General features: G+C 36.8%; 1 protein-coding gene across 4 annotated transcripts in view; it reads right to left on the reverse strand.

Moving 5' to 3' along the window:
• Positions 1 to 16981, reverse strand: part of KLHL1 (kelch like family member 1) — a 240447-nt gene that overhangs the window by 158516 nt on the left and 64950 nt on the right. For all 4 annotated transcript variants that reach the window (XR_008731043.1, XM_055702900.1, XM_055702899.1 and 1 more), the window contains one exon: positions 3664 to 3800. Coding sequence is in view for 3 of the 4 variants with exons in the window: in XM_055702900.1 (XP_055558875.1) it covers positions 3664 to 3800 (137 nt within the window). In the remaining variant the exon portion in view is untranslated. The remainder of the gene's footprint in view (positions 1 to 3663; positions 3801 to 16981) is intronic.

Genomic DNA, 16981 nt, shown 5'->3' on the forward strand with positions numbered 1-16981 from the left:
AGAGAGATCTAGACAGGCTGGGTCAATTGGCCGAGGCCACTTGTATGATGGTCAACAAGAACTGTCAGGTCCTGCACTTGGGTCACAACAACCCCCCACAATGCTACAGGCTTGGGGAAGAGTGGCTGGAAAGCTGTCTGGGGGGAAAGGAATGGGGAGTGTGTGTGCTGGTTGACAGATGGCTGAACATAAGCAGCAGTGTGCCCAGGTGGCCAAGAAAGCCAAGAGCATCCTAGCTTATATCTGAAACAGTGTGGCCAGCAGGACCAGGGAAGTGATTGTCCCCCTGTACTGGGCACTGGTGAGGCCGCACCTCAAATACTGCGTTAACAGCCCCTCTCACCTCAAGACCTTGAGGTGCAGGAGTGTGTCCAGAGAAGGGCAATGAAACTGGTGAAGTATCTAGAGACAAAGTCTTATGAGGAGCAGCTGAAAGTACTGGGGTTGTTTAGCCTGGAGAAAGAAGGCTCAGGGGGGACTTTATCGCTCTTTGCATATACCTGAAAGGAGGTTGTAGCGACGTGGCTGTTGGTCTCTTCTCACAAGTAACAAGCGATAGGACAAGAGGAAATGGCTGCAAGTTACACATGGGGCGGTTTAGACTGGATATTAGGGGAAAATTTTCACCAAAAGGGTGGTCAAGCGTTAGAACAGGCTGCCCAGGGAGGTGGTGGAATCAACGTCCCTGGAGGTGTTTAAAAAATGCATAGATGTCATGCTTAGGGACATGGTTTAGTGATGGACTTGGCAGTCCTGGGTTAATGGTTGGACTTGATGATCTTAAAGGTCTTTACCATCCCAAATGATTCTATGATTAAATAACAAATGATAGGGCAAGAAAAGATATAAGAAACTATGAAGCTAGATAAATCATGAGAGATGGCAGAATGAAAGGGAAGGGGATAAAAATAAGGTTTGAGGGGACAGGTTTTGATTTGGCAAAGAACATTGGAAAACTGAATGATTAACCAAGAAAAAAGACTGTGTTTAATTTCAATAAACTGAGTAAGTTTGGGACCATGTTCTAGGAATTCCCTGATCACCTGTGAGTTATCACTGGATTGCCCATAGCACTTTTCAATGCTCTTGGCCTCTGTAAAAGGCTGGCCACGTTCATGAGGAGCCTGCTTATTGAGGCTATACCCAGCGTTTGTTAGAGATTGCTAGTTGGATTTGACTAATGCTGCCAGGATCAATATATATGATCGTTTTCCATTGCCTGCAATTGTTCCCTAGCACTAATTTAGTAGAATAACTGTAGCTAGAAAATTTAGGAGTTTTATAAAAACATCTGATGCAGAGAGAAGGGATATGGTAAGAAATAATCCTACATGAATTTCAAGAGATAAGGACACAAGCTGAGAATACATCAAGATTAAGCAGAGTAAGTCAGGACAAAGAACCTGATGGAATAGAAATGCAAGACCAAGTAATCAAAACCAGAAAGGTCCATGGTATCCAATACATGTTCTTATTTAGCACACAAAATGGACTCACATTTCTTGAATCTCATCACTCTTACCTTGTCAGCAAGTATTTGTGAAATTTCCTTTTGAAGTGTAAATGTAAGAAGACATTTTTTAAGTCTTATTTGGTCTCCAAAATGGATTAGAAATAAAAAGATCATGTTTTAGTTTTACCACTGCAAGTAACAGAAATTAGAGACCTTTGTTACCAACTTAAGTTTCCAGTTCTTCAATGTGGCATTACAATAGCACATAATGTTGCCATTTTTAAGGTAGTTTGGGCTTTATGTGACAGTTTATATGAAAGAACATTACAGATGCAAATTCACATGAGGCAAATTAGAAAACACTGGAATTACACTCCTCAGGTATACACTTTTCATTCATTTGTGAAGGCTGGTCCTTATTCACCTAACACCAAGAACAAACCTCCAAGTTTTCCACCCCATATAATAAACACAGTACATTACAAGACATAGACAAATCAAGGAGCGAAAAGCAGCTGAAAATCTTTATGTTTTGCAGAAAGTGGAAAGAATTTGTTTTTCAGGACGTTATTCAGTCTCCAAAGTTCTCAGAGATAACCAATAAAATTCTGGGAGCTTCATTCATATTGAAAACAGTTAGGTATTGTTTTGCTTCCTTCTGCATCTCTTTCTTTTCTTAATCTACACTTACATTCTGTCTTTTGTTGTTAATATTAACTGTGGTATGTGTTCGCATGTGATCTTTTAGTGAAAACTGAGGCAAAAGAACTACACCGTACCTATGTATTTCCACAGTTCTGTTCCCAGGGGAACACCACTGTCCCTCCTCTTCCTTTTACCTCCTCTTCCTTTTACTTTCCTGTTACAGAATGATTTAACATTACCAGTAAGGTCTTTCGCTATTCTGCAGCAAGGTATTCTTGATTTTGCCCTGGTATTCCTGTGCCATTAATTTTACACTCATACCTAGCCAGATTGTAACCTTCTCATGCTTGATGGAAACTACTTACATGTTCTTCATTTCATGGATCCCTAGCTTGAAACCCTCTGGATGATGTACATTCATGAACAGCAAAACCACAGATGAAGGGAGAAGGCACTACCCTTTGAACATGTAGAGTACTATTTAAGTGAAGATGGTCTAACATTCCTAGAATCTGAATTTCTCAAACATGATTCTTACAAAGAGTATTTTTAAACTTGAATTATGTTTATTTACAGTTTCTGTTTCCTATTAAGACAGTAAAGTTATTATTTCATAAAATAAACAGCACATATCCTGATTAAATATGTGAAAGCAAACAGCAACTTATGATCAAATTAATATATGTCTATTTAGAAAGCGTTAAAACTGCAGGGTATGGGCTATCCATTTAAAATTGAAGCTAAAATCAAATATTCAACAGAAACATCATGATATAACTTAATTTAAACGATATGAGTATATCTTTAAGGAAACGAATAGAAAACAGCATATATTTTATACTCTACATGATTCATAGGCAAGGGGAGACAAATTCAGACTACAAATATTATTGGCATTTCTTCTCTTAATTACTTTGTTTTGTAACTTTAGTATTTTGTCATATTAATGCACTTGACATACATTGTACAAAACAGCTTGTTTTAGAAAGATAAAACCCAAATCTATTATGCATTAAAATGTAATAATTAGTCAAAAGGAAGTTCTGAGTTATTAACTCTGAGTTATGAGTTATTCATAAGTTTACATTACTCAACAGAGTAACAGCCTATAACAGAAAATGAAAGTGACAACACCCAACTCATAATAAAATGTTCTAAAATGTTTTATTATTTGGAATTTTAAAAGATTTATGTAACTTTTTAACTGAAATTTGACTGAGTCAGGAATATAGAGCTATTCTTCAAAAAAACACAACTGCTCCTTCAAGGAACTCATGTAATCGGAATCATATGCATATGATGCACACTTTTCTAAGTATTTGAAAACAAACAAAAAAAAATAATTTCTGGACTGTCTTCTTGTACTTACCAAGCTTGACATATTAACAGTTCAGAGACTAGAGATAACAATCTGAATTCAGCCCTAGGAGTGGTAAATAAGCATTTTGATTGACTGAGATTAAAAAGAAGAAATATTTAGAAAATAAATACAATTCATTGCCATGTAGCAAACAAAACTATTAACATATTTCTCTATAGGTTGTATAATGTATGCAGTACAATACCTGTATATGCAAACTGAACAAGATCCCACAGTGCATTGGGGTCTATGCCTTCCATTTTGATCTCTTCTTGCTTGGCTTCACAAACATCACTTGTAAACATGGCAGCAAAGTAGTCAGAGACAGAACTGAGGACAAGTCTGCAAAAAAGTTAGAAACTGGTGTTATTTACATTGTGATATGTATTAGAAATTTCATATATTAATAAAAAACACTTTTTAAAAAAACATCTTTTCTAAGTAATTAGAAATTACCAGAAGCAATATATTATTAATACATGTAGGCAGCAAAATACAGCGTGACATTTAATTCTAATTTGGTTTTTTGTCCTGCGATATGAACCAAGTGGTAGATTAGCATATGACTAGAAAACAGGCATAGAAATTAGAGCTGTTTTTCTGATAGTTTTCCAGTCATGCAGATGTCCCAACTGTTAACATGATAACCTCTTCATATAAAATACAACTTATTAGTGAAACACATTTCATACTCTAGAGGTACCCTTCATTGTTCTTAAAAGCATATTTTTTTATACACTTTATTAACAGCATGTAACTTTACACAATCCTTCAACCTTCAGTAAAACTGTTAGTAGCTTAACATGCTACTGTAGACTTTTAAAAAAAAATACAATAATGGTGTAATGCAATGTTTTTGTTAAGAAACATTTCCAAAGGAAAATAATTCCAAAATACTTACAAAACATGCATGGCCTGTTTAGGGATCTCATTTAGATAAATTAAAGCCACAGCAAGTACCAGTCATTACTGGGGCCTTAAGCTAAGGCATTCTTCTAAATACCATCTACAGTAATATTATGATTTTTTTAGGAATAAATATTCACAGATGATCTTGAGCTAGAAATGTGGTACAACTATAAATAGTGTACCACAGGCTTCCATAAAAGATGGTCACATTTCTGGCTTAATTTGAAAACATAATATATATAAACACATTGAAAAAAGGCACAAGAATCACAACTGGAGAATTTGGAAACCAAGAGGTTTCCAATATTTAGCCATTTGTATACTGTTAACTATTTTGTTCAAGAAAAGAAAAAAAAAGGTAATTGATTGCTTTTGCTCTTTTAGCTCATCCCAATAGCAAAGTAAAATACGACAGTTTGAATTGGCTTCATAACTTTACAGTGCTTTAAGCCACTATATTTTACCTGCAACTTGCACAGCTTGAGAACACATTTATGATTTTTACTCTGGCTCAAATGATGGGCAATGAATAATTAGGTGTGGTAGTTTTAGGACTTTTCATGTTCTGTTCAACTCTAGCAATCATGAATTTTAGAAGTAAAGATCCTAATTCATAATCAGTTCACATTTATACTCAAGTAATTAATAAAACCAATAGATGGCTACTGTGAAGGACTATTCAGAACTGACCATAAGTCTCAGAATGTCTTAAACATTTGCCATACTAAGAACTGAAAGGTGCAGGTACACTCTGCACAGGTGAGGCGGCACTTTTCTGTGCCCACAACCTAGCCTAGAGGTCATGCAGTCTGAGGCAAAGCACCTGTGCATTGAGAATAACGTCAATCAAAGGGGATTCTGGCAGGAGTCTGGAGACACCCCAGACCCTGATACTATCCCGTGACTCATTTCAAGAACTTCCCACAAGCCTTAATGTGCATGTGCCTTGATACTTAAATGCCAGCCTCAGTTTGGCCAGAGACCAAAGACAGAAAAATGCATCCCACATGGGCACACACAAGTGCCCACTGCCTAAGGACTACCTGCAATCCATAGACAGGATCGCAGGTCCTGCAGATGAAGACAACATGGGACCCAGGGGTGGTGAACACTTTCTCTTTTCTTCTTTCCTTCTTTCCCTCCCTATTGGCTTGTACAATAGCCCTATATCTGAATTTTGAGAGTTCAAGTTTATAGATCAGTCTGTTTTCTCGTGCTATAGATTTAAGAATTCAAGTTTACAAATACCTTTTCTTCACCACGTACCAACTGCAATAAGTAAATAAAACAGTAAAGACCGTTGTGTTACCCTAAGTCTCCAAGTAACTGTAGTTATCCCTAGTTGCTTCTCCAAGAATTAAAAACCTCTCCCTTCTGCCACCAAGCGAGACAGGACAGCTACAAAAAGATGAAATTAGAAATATACTTTGTTCCTACCACCAGAGACTCCTAATTCACTATTTATTTATTTATTTATTCACCACTGAGGAACATTTACTTCTATGTTTGTTTATTTATTATCTCAACTGTGTATCACAAGCGTGTATTTAGTCAACAAAGATAACTAAAAATCTTATAGCCCTCCTTCAAATACTTTTTTCTGACCACTTAAAAATAAGTGACTTGTTTCACTGTTATTAGATGCTTGTTTAAAAAAAAAAAAAAGTCACAGCAAAAAGGGAAATCCACAACTATTTTGTATGAGATTCAATGTCTCACACCTACCAGAGATGTAATTTAGGTAAGTGACTGAGAGTTCTACATTCTTTTCTGATTCTCCTTCCCACCCCTCTGGGTCAGGGGCAGTGAGCAAACTGCTGCGTGGTGCTCGGTTGCTGGCTGGGGTTAAACCATTACAACCACTTATAAATTGCAAGCTTTTCCTTCAGTTTGTACCTAAAGACATTGTTCATAGACTGTTTTCCCTCCTCCTCTTGTGAATTACAGCAGCCACTTTTGATTCCATGGACTAACTGGATGATCAGAGACATCTGCAGGAATTTCCATAGTGACAACACAGTAACAATTAGGTTAAAACGGTGTCCATGTTCCTTTTTGCAGTCTCTCCAGGATTCACATTTTGTTTATCCTCCTCTCAAAACCAAAACTGTACTCAATCTCTCTGAAACAATATATTCAGAGGAGGTACGATACATTCAATAGTAGGGAGGTACCACCTCTGGTTTGGAAGACCCTAAGACGTAATTCAGCAATGGGTGTTGAAGTGTTTATGTTACTTATGCTTCAAGATGTGGAACTCAAAACCTGCTTTTGCTATAAGAATATTGGGAACTAATAAAGCATGTGCTACTCCTTTCTATTGCCTGTGAAGAATATGTGCAGTCAATCATTGCCTATTCTTCCCATTGTCTGATCTGTTCATGAACTCCTTTCCCTCTTGAAACTGAGTTTTCCTCTAGTCTCAGACTTGCTTGCCAACAAATTGTCAGTTACTTCAATTTTCTACATTGCCATTACTTGATCCTTCAAAACAGAATCCATTTACTTTTTAACAGTCAACAGGCAAAGGAAAATGTGCAATCTTAGGGCACAAAAGGAAACGTTGTATATCTAATATACGCTATCCCATTGCAAGCCATGACAGTACTGAAGATTGAACCACAATTAGAAAGAAAAACTAATGAACTGTCAGTTCTAACTTTGTAGAAAAACTTTACTTGATGAATCTATGTACCTCTAGGCTTTAAGTGACTAACAGAACCCAATTAGTAGTAACAAAAACCTCAGATTATGTATCCGTCATCTGAACAGTACACAAAAGCAACTAGAGTTCAACATTACCATACATTCAACTGCCTTCTCAAAAACATGCTTTGTGTGAATCATTCCACTGTTAATTGAAAAATTCTTTCTTTCAGAATTCAGAGCTTAAAATTGAAGACTTAAGTTCTTATATTTATGAATGCATATATATGAGTGTATAGCTATATATGTGCACTTTGACATTTGTATCTGTCAAATTGAAAAAATACATATTTTGCAGATAAAAAAGGAAATAAAAAATCTGCCAGAAGTCACATAGGAAAATTCTAAATATTTCCTTTTTTTCCCCAGGCTTCGTAAATGAAAGCTCTTCCTGTGCAGTTAACAAACAGGAGATAATCTTAATTTGGGATTCTGCATCCACTCAGAACCATTATCACAGTGCAATCATCTTGATAATAGTTCAGCAGCATCAGATTAACTCATTAACATATTAGAAATTCACACTTATTGGGTAAAGAAACAGTCAGTGAGTATATAACAGTTAAATCAATGAGAATTTTCTTATAAATTCCATCGTAACTGTTAATATTGACAGTCTGTCCTGTGTGCTTATCTCATTTTGGAGAAAAATGGAACGGAACTAGATGATAATTTTTTCCCCCTCACCATCTGAGCAGTATTTATAAACTAACCTATTTGCAAAGGCAATTTTATCTAGAACAACTACATAATAACAATAATAATAATAAATCCCCAAACAAGAAATCAAAAAAACAAACAAATGAAAATTTCTAAATTTCCCTCCCCAAATCCATAGACAGGCAGATGGAACTTTAAAAAGAATCGATTAAGCCTGAAAAATGAAAGTTTCCTTTCTGTTTTTACTCAAAACATGTTTTTCTTCCATTTTAATGTCTTATGCAACACATAGCTACAAGTATAAGTGACACCAGTAACCTACACCATCTAAACAATGTTCCCTCTTTGTCCTGAGGGCCATGACTTTGGAGTTTACATTCTCCTCTTTCTTGTTTCATGTCCTTTTAATTCTTTCCCTGTCTCCCAGGCATTTAAGTGTAAATACATTAAGTGGCTCTTTATCTCTTCTATAGTACAAACACACAATTGTACTTCTCATTATATCTCTTAAATTGCCATGTTTTTAAGAACCTTACACAAATCGGACATCATCATTTCCACAATACGCAATGTCTACCATAGCTTTATTTTTCCAGATACCACAAATAATGCACATATCACAGCTGCCAGACTTAATAACAAAGTCCATTGTCCAAAACACTTTGCCAGTGTCAGTTTGTGTCCTTGTGACAGTTTTGAAGGTGTCTGCTACAGCAGCCAATAGCCAGTGTCAGTTTGTGTCCTTGTGACGGTTTTGAAGGTATCTGCTACAGCAGCCAATATTTTGAACTCTATGCTGTTTTGAACCAATAGAAAGATTAATTAAAAAAATATCAAAAAAAGAGAGAGGAGACAATATGGATACAAGCAACTTCTGAACATTTGGGAGCAGGCAGGACAGGCAAAATGTCACAGTGATAAAGAGAACAGCTGATGAAGATCCATTGTGACACAAATACAAAGCAAAGCTCAGTATTTTTCTCCAGAAGAAAACCCACATATTCAGACATGGCATATATATTTGAATGTAGAAAGACAACACAATGAACTGTGATCCTCTGTTTGTGGGCTTAATTACTTTATGTAGCTCCACAAGGAAAAGTGAAAAAAAAGCTGGTAGAAGGAAAAGTTCAATTTTAGCTCCTTTGAACTATCAGGAGAAATGTCAGAAACACAGAGATTAAGCTTGATGAAAGTACAGGGATAGATCTGTGAAGTCATTAGCATAAGTGACTGCCTAACTATCTAGATTTTTTTACGTTCTTTTTGTCATCCTGTTCTTTCATTCTAGAACTTATTCACAAAATTATACAAACCAGCATCATTATTAATTTACCTTCACAACTCATATCTCCAAAGAGCTCAGTTTGGTCAAATCCCTGTGTGTGATCTTCAACCCCTTTTTTGATAGCAGGCTGTCAAGTCTTCCTGACCCAAGTTACTCTTTTATGGCCTTGTTTGTCATTCCATCATCTACCTGATTTTGTTTGCTTCTTGTTTCATTTTTATATTCTATTTCATTTAGCCTATACCCTCTCCCTTTTTTTTTTTCTCTCCTTTTTTTTTTTTTTTTTAATTCAGTTTGAAAGGGGAATCAGTGCCCTAAAGATATTATGGAGTATCTGATTCATCAGTATAGGCCTGGTGCAGACCTATAAAAACCTTGCAACCTTCTGGACCAAATGACAAAAGCCAGGCAGGGTACTCCAAGGCATCTCAGGAGAGATTAGGCAGCTGAATGTTGCTTTTTCCTTTCTTCTTAAGACACCTCATCCTTCTTTCTTTCACTCTTCAATGTCCATTCCAGCTACTGCACTTACTTCCACTCCATAAAGTAACAGCATTAGTACCATAGTTTAATAGAATCATAGAAATCTCAAGTTGGAAAGGACTCAAAGGGATCATTGAGTCTGAACTTCCCCTGATACAGCTTCATTCTGTTTCCTTGTGTCCTGTCGATGGTCACCTCAATGGCCCTGCCTTGAGGAAGCTGCAGACTGAGATGAGGGCACCCCTCAGCCTTCTCTTCTCTAAGCTGAACAAGACAAGTGACCAGCAGCTGCTCCTCCTAAGTCTTGCGCTCAAGGCCTTTCACCGTCTTGGTCACCCTCCTCTGGGCACACTCTAACAGTGTGATGTCCTTACACTGAGGCACCCAAAACTACACACAGTACTTGAGGTGGGGCCTCATTAGTGCAGTGGAGGATGGGACAGTCACCTCCCTTGACCAGCTACCTGTGCTGTGCTTGATGCACTGCAGGACACTGTTGGCCCTTGTGGCTGCCAGGGCACGCTGCTGACTCATACTCAGCTTGCCATCAAACCAAACCCCTGATCTCCTTAAACAGAGCTGGTGTCCAGATGTCATTCCTGAATTTGTATATATAACTAGCATCATCCCATCCTAGGTGGAGAATCCAGCACTTGCTCTTGTTCAGTGTCATACAGCTGGTGATTGACCAGCTCTATGGTTTATCCAGAACTCTCTGTAAGGCCTCTCTACCCTTGAGGGAGTCCACAGCTCCTCTTAATTTAGTATCATCAGCAACCTTACTTAATATACATTTGACTTCTGCATCCAGATAATTTATAAAAACATTAAAGAGCGCTGTCCCTAAAACTGAGCCCTGGAGAACCCCACTGGTGACTGCCCTCCAGCCTGATGAAACCCTGTTTCCTGTAACTCTTGGAGAATATTTAATAAAAGGTAATGTTATGCAACAGTAGCTGTGAGAGAGGAATGAGAAAATGTGAGAGAAACAGCCCTGCAGACACCAAGGTAAGAGAAGAAGAGGGGAGAAGAGGTGCTCCAGGCACACTGGAGCAGAGATTCAGACCAGGCTGAAGCAGGCTGTCCCCTTGCAGCTCCTGGAACAGAGGAGGAAAGGAGACCACACTGGAGGAGATATCCACCCTGCAGCCTGTGGAGGATCCTATGCTGCAGTTGGTGGATGTGCCCTGAAAGAACCTGCAGCCAGTGTAGATCACATGCTGGAGCAGGCTCCTGAGAGGAGGTGTGGCCCATGGAGAGGAGCCCATGCAGGAGCAGGTTTTCTGCCTGGACCTGTGGCCCACAGAAGTCATGCTGAAACAGTCCATTCCTGATGGACTGCCCCCTGTGGAAAAGACCCACACTGGAGCAGTTCGTGAAGTACTACAGCTCATGGGATAAGCCCACACTGTAGAAGTTAGTGAAGGACTGTCTTCTGTGGGAAAGACCCCATGCTGGATTGGGGGAAAAGTGTGAGGAGAAGGAGTGGCAGAGACAACATGTGATGAACTGACCACAACCCCCATTCCTCTTCCCCCTGCACCACTCATGGAGAGGAGACATAAGAGTCAGAAGTGAAGCTGAACCTGAGGAGAAGGGATAGGTAGGGGGAAGGTGGTTTTGGTTTAATTTCTAATTATCCTACTCTGTATTAACTAGTATTATATTAAATTCATTTCCCCTAAGTCAAGTCTGGTTTGCACATGATGGCAACTGGTAAGCAATCTCCCTATCTTTGTCTCAACCCATGAACTTTTCCATATTTTAATTCCATCCCCTTGTTCTGATGAGGAGGCAAAGTGATAGAATGGCTTGGTGGACAACTGCCAACTAGTCAAGGTCAACACACTACAATCAGACAGAGGGGTTAAGTAACTTAAGCTACAGGTCTCCATTGATTACAATGAGATTAGACACATGGCCCTTTCCAAACCAGAACTCAACTGAATAACCAACTTCATATTCTCAGAAACGGTCTTCAAAACTCAAGGCCCATTTTTGCATGTGCAAAATCTTTAACTGGAATATACTCAACTATGTGAACTTAAGATGTTTTATGGCTTCGAAAGGTACAGATAACTCACAAAGAGTTCCTTGTGGAAATCACAGAAATTCCTGTGAAAATACTAATGACATTCTCAGTATCAGGAAATACTGTTTATCTTAAAAGCAAACAAACAAACAAAAAAATTATCAATCAAGGTTAATATTGAAAGCTTATCTAAATTGCCTTGCTGCTTTCCCTCTGATAGCAGGAGCTTGTGGTATTGTTGTTCTGACCCAGCTATACTACTTGAATAATTTGTTTTTAAACTCATGATCAGTAGGTTGTGTTTAACACCACAGTTTAGATGCAATGTTTGTCACGGGAAGTTCCTCAAACCTTAATTACAGATATCTGGGAATGAAAATAGGGCAGCTGTACTGCTTATACTGCGTGCTTTCCGCCAGCATCTGTTACAGACTAATGCAAGAAAACAAGCTGAATCTGAGGACTGTATGGTGTGCATTTTCATTCTTTCACCCCCTGTCTTTAAACTGTATTTCCTGCTCTGCCTAGTTCTTTGTCTTTTCATCTCTCCTTTCAGCTTAACATCATCCCTTCATTCTTTTCACTTAATTGATATTGGTTTTCTTCTTAAACTTCATGTCTCTACAGTAGTATTCACAATACATTGAAAGAAATGGTCCCTCTCCTTAGAGAACCACAGGAGAGAACATAAAGTTTGTTGAAAGAGTTTTCATAAATTTACTAGGATAATAATAAATAAAAGCTGCACTACTTCAGAGTTAAGCATTAAAAAAAAAAAGGCTTCAGTTGAATTCATTTCAGTATTTATGATGAAAAATTTTAATTTTGTGTGGAAAGAAATTTTTCACCCAAACACTTGTAGAAAGATTAGTGTAGCCATTTTACAGTATTTCTTTGTTTTATATGTAAGTGCTAATTGTCTAACCATTCTATGCTACCTTTTCCACCATGGTAAAAGTCCCCCCCTAACCCTTACCTTGAGTATCAGTAACACAAATGCCTATGTTTCTTTATTATTAAGAGGAAAGAGAAAATAAAGAACTCAGATTTCTCATTATAAACTCAACTATACCTGACAATATTAAAACAACAACAAAAGTAGATTTCTTGGTTTCTTTTCATTCACAGTTGGGTTCTCACCAAGCACAATGAAAGTCAGAATTGCAAGTTGAGGATGTAACTCTTGTACATTTTTTGCTTTTTCTGTTTTTACTGAATTTTCTGTTTTATTGTAATTCAGTCTCTGTTATAAGCAAACATTTTAACTGAACAGGGATAGTTAAATTCTATGCTTTTATCACTTTTCTTCTCCCCCCCCCCCCCCCCCCCGCCCCCAGCACGGAGTTCCTGTATTGCTTTGTGCACCATTCCTAGTCAGAATCTAACATGGCTTAAACCTTAGTCTGACTTTAAAGCTGCCTATAACAATCCCAGCTGGAAATTCTAATGAACTCTCCAGTGCAAATCTTAGAGGTCTGTCTATCATCTGCATTGACTTTCGCTGTTTCCTTTACAGCATGTTTGATGTTTATTCAGCAGCTGAAGAATACCCCATTTCAAATGTAATATTTAAAAACAGTGCAATATAAGTGAGTTGCCTTCACTCAAAACAACCAAATTATTTATGGCAAATATGTATTTTTAATTTCATGCTAAAATTCATGATTATTAATTATTGCTTAAGAATTTTCTTATACCTTGGAAATAATTGGTGCTCTGATCATGTCACTATAATCCTGAATACCTTTTACATCCCAGTGTTTTTTTGTTACAGGTGACACCAGCTGCAGTCTAGTTAGATTTTTAGATACAACTGCATGTGGCTGATTGTAACCTGGATAGAAGAAGGAAGTGTCAATTACAGTGGGCTGTTTTTATTCATTTGTTTTGTAACAGCAATACCCGAGTTCCTTCTATTTCAGGCACTGCCAAGTTACCATATGTTTCTTGTCTGAAAGACTTTCTACTCTAAATAAGAGGTACAGAAAATGAGAAAAATACATACAGCATATATCTCCAGAGTGAATGGAAAAACTACAAACTGGCACGTTCATAATGCTTTAAAATTAGGTTGGACTGTTAATAGTGTAACATTTAACAGAATGAAAGGGAAATTTTTATTTTAGCATTTCCCTCTCTTTAAGGTATTTTACATTTTTATATTTTATTGTTACCTATATATGTTACAGCAAAGTAACAAAAAAAAAGAGGTTTACTTAATTTTTCAAATTTATTTAAATGTCAGCTACTTTCCCCTCTAAAATGCCTTCTACAACTGTTTTCCTACTTTCCCAGTACCATTTTTGGTTACTTGCTCATCATTACAATACTTAGTTGGCTTGTACTTCCTTTTGCTATTCCTTCATGTGAAAGACTACACCTGTAAGCTGTTTAATGGAAGATGAGATTAGACAAATGCGATGTTCAGGAGCCAACAAAAAGCATAAACACATTGTAACTTTAAAGTTGTTTGAGTCACCCAAACAGTGAAAGGCAGCTATAATAAGGCTGAGAGTTTGGCATGGCATCTCCAAATGGGGAAGCAGAGCTCAGTGATTACGTTGTATGATCTTCCTTCTAATTTGATTTTCTCCTAATTTTTTTGTGAGAATTAAAAAGGTAAAAAATAAAGAAAACCAACTAAAAATCAAAAAACAACAAGAACTCAAACCCAAAAAAACCAACACCAATTACCAAAATTAACTTGGCAGCATTCAGGCTATGACCAGAGCTTACCTGACATTCTTTCTATAAAAGTACCAGCTTTTAGATATCTTATGGCACAGCAGTAACTCCTCCTCCAGAGGAAGTTTTTTAAATAGATCATCAAAAGACAGAATCAAAATATGTGATTGCAGAAGAGGGGGGAAAAAGAGCAAGTCCTGTCAGGAATGAAACCAGAAATGACACAGAGATAATGAACTGTGGAGGGATCTGGAGAGATGCACAAGAGCCACTGGCACTGTAACGATTTTTGGTGACTTTCACTTCATTCGATGCAGTATACTGGCATTTCTTAACTGAATTTTTACTTTTATAGAAATAGAGACATCGAGACTACATTATTACATAAAACACTTTTCTTTCATTGGTTTTTGATATTGTTTTTGTTTTGATTTGTTCTAAATCAGAGGAAAATGAAGAAAAATATAATTTTGTACTTTTAATTGAAACATACACAAAGTTTTGCCCTGGTTTTCTGAAAGTGATTCTTATTGTACTATATTTTAGCATATTGAATCTATTGAATTTTTTTAAAATTTTTATATTAAAAAGAAGAGAAAATATGTAAGAACCATAATTTTTAGGCAATAATTTTGAGTATTTTGTATTTATTAATTTGTAGCATATTCAATATAAGCCATGGCTTATAATATGTTTTAATTGGATTTTTAAAATGTAAGTTCATTTTATCTAGGACAAGATTTTATAAACTTTGTACAGGGAATGCTCTACCAAACTTGTCATGTAGTATCGCATTTTAAAACTCCACAAATATGATCATGCAAGCCTTTGCAAGCAGGCTTTTTTTATGTTCTCAGGAATGCAAAAATGAGTATTACCTAGTCTACTTTGTAATACTCTTAGAGGAGGCACTTTTCTGGATCTGCTTATTACAAATCTGGGGGAAAAAAATAAAAGGACCTGTGAAATCTGATGGCAAACTTGGTTGCAGTGACCATGAGACAATGGAAATTTAAGACAACAGATCCTGAGAGAAGTTAGTAAAATGAACAGCAAATTACAACCCTGGACATCAGAAGTGACTCCTGATTAAAGTCAAATGCAAGAAGGGAGTACACAGAAGATGAAAGCAGGGATGAATGACCTGGCAGAAATACAGAGACATTGCCCCAACATGCAAAAATGGAATTAGGGAAGCCCAAAGGTCAGGTGCAGATGAAATCATCAAGGGATGTGATGGAAAAGAAAGGCTTCTGTAATTAACCTTGGCAACAAAAGAAGAACATGGGAAAAATTTTGTCCACTGTTCAATAAAGCATTCTGTGCCTGAGTCTTTTTTTTTTTTTTTTTTTTTTTTTTTAGCATGGTCTTCTTCAGGCCTCTCAAGCCCCTGTGCCTAGTGGCAGGATCTGTGAGGTAGCACTCACAATAGAGGAAGATGTACCTAGGCTGCTCTTAACAGAATTGGACATACACAAGTCCTTGACACCAGAGCAGATACATTCAAGAAGCAATGGTTGAGGTAGCTCAACGATATCACTGAAAGGCCACTTTCCTTATCTTTACCAGATTATGATAATTGCAGGAGGTTTCTGAAGAATAAAAAAGTCAGTTTCCATGTCCATCCTCAGAAGAAAGATGTGGGTAACTATAGACTGGTTTGCCTCACTGAGAGAGTCATGGAGCAAATTTGCCAAGAAGCCACATATATGGTCACTAAAGACAGTGAGGATATCAGACTGTCTGATCATAAAGACACAGAATCAGACTTTAGGAGGTCTCTTCCAAATTAAGTTATATTCTGGGATCATAATGGCCACAGTAAAAATAAACAGCTTTGTGCTTTTCCAGCCATATCTGTCTAAAACAACATAAACACAATTTAAAAACAAACAAACAAAAAACCCCAACAAAACCAGGAAATTCAGAACACCCTTTCTTTTACCTTGTCAGCCAAAATTTTAGTTTATTCTGTAGAATTTTCAATTTTACATAGTTCAACAGCTGGTTTTGCCAGTTCTTTGAGATTTATTCTTTTGACTGCAGACCACAGCAAAGTAAATAAATAAATGTAACGTTGTCTGAAAGTTTATTAGAGAATCCAAGTAAGACTTTGGCTATTATTTCAAGGTCAATTGTTGTATTAAGGTATTCTTCCAGCTCCAGAAGAATTTAGATATACTGTAGAACTGAAATGAAAAATGTGAAATTAAACTTACTACTGAAAAGTGGGCACACAAATATGAACAGCTGTCTTAAAAATAGTGGGGGAAATGAACTGAGAAAATAAAAAACCTTACAGTTTCCTCTGTCTCCTTCTCTACAAACTATGCAGTTAACTAAAATATTCAAAAGACAAAAAATATACTGCTAGAAACTGTATATTTTATATCACTCATATTAAACAGAGCAAACGATACCAATTGTGGAATATTGCTATGTATCTAGTAAGTATTTTTTCTATCAATTTAAGAATGTACATTCAGACATTGATTTATTTATTTTTTATTTTTTTTTTTACCTCAACTGTGTTGAAAAGTGTGAAAAGCAAGAATAGGCCAAGTAACTGTCATGAAGGAGCAACAAAATTCTCATTATTTCTGAAAAAAAATGTTTTTATTTAGTTTCAGTTATGTATAGGGATGTAAAATTGGACACAAGAAGGCCTTAGATTATTATCCCTCTGGTTTTCTTTTTGATGGGAGGCACCTTTAGGCAAATCTTGCAGATCTGGAATACTGTAAATGCAGATGGATGGAC

This window comes from Falco cherrug, chromosome 2 (assembly GCF_023634085.1).
Source record: "Falco cherrug isolate bFalChe1 chromosome 2, bFalChe1.pri, whole genome shotgun sequence".
Classification (NCBI taxonomy): Eukaryota; Metazoa; Chordata; class Aves; order Falconiformes; family Falconidae; genus Falco; species Falco cherrug.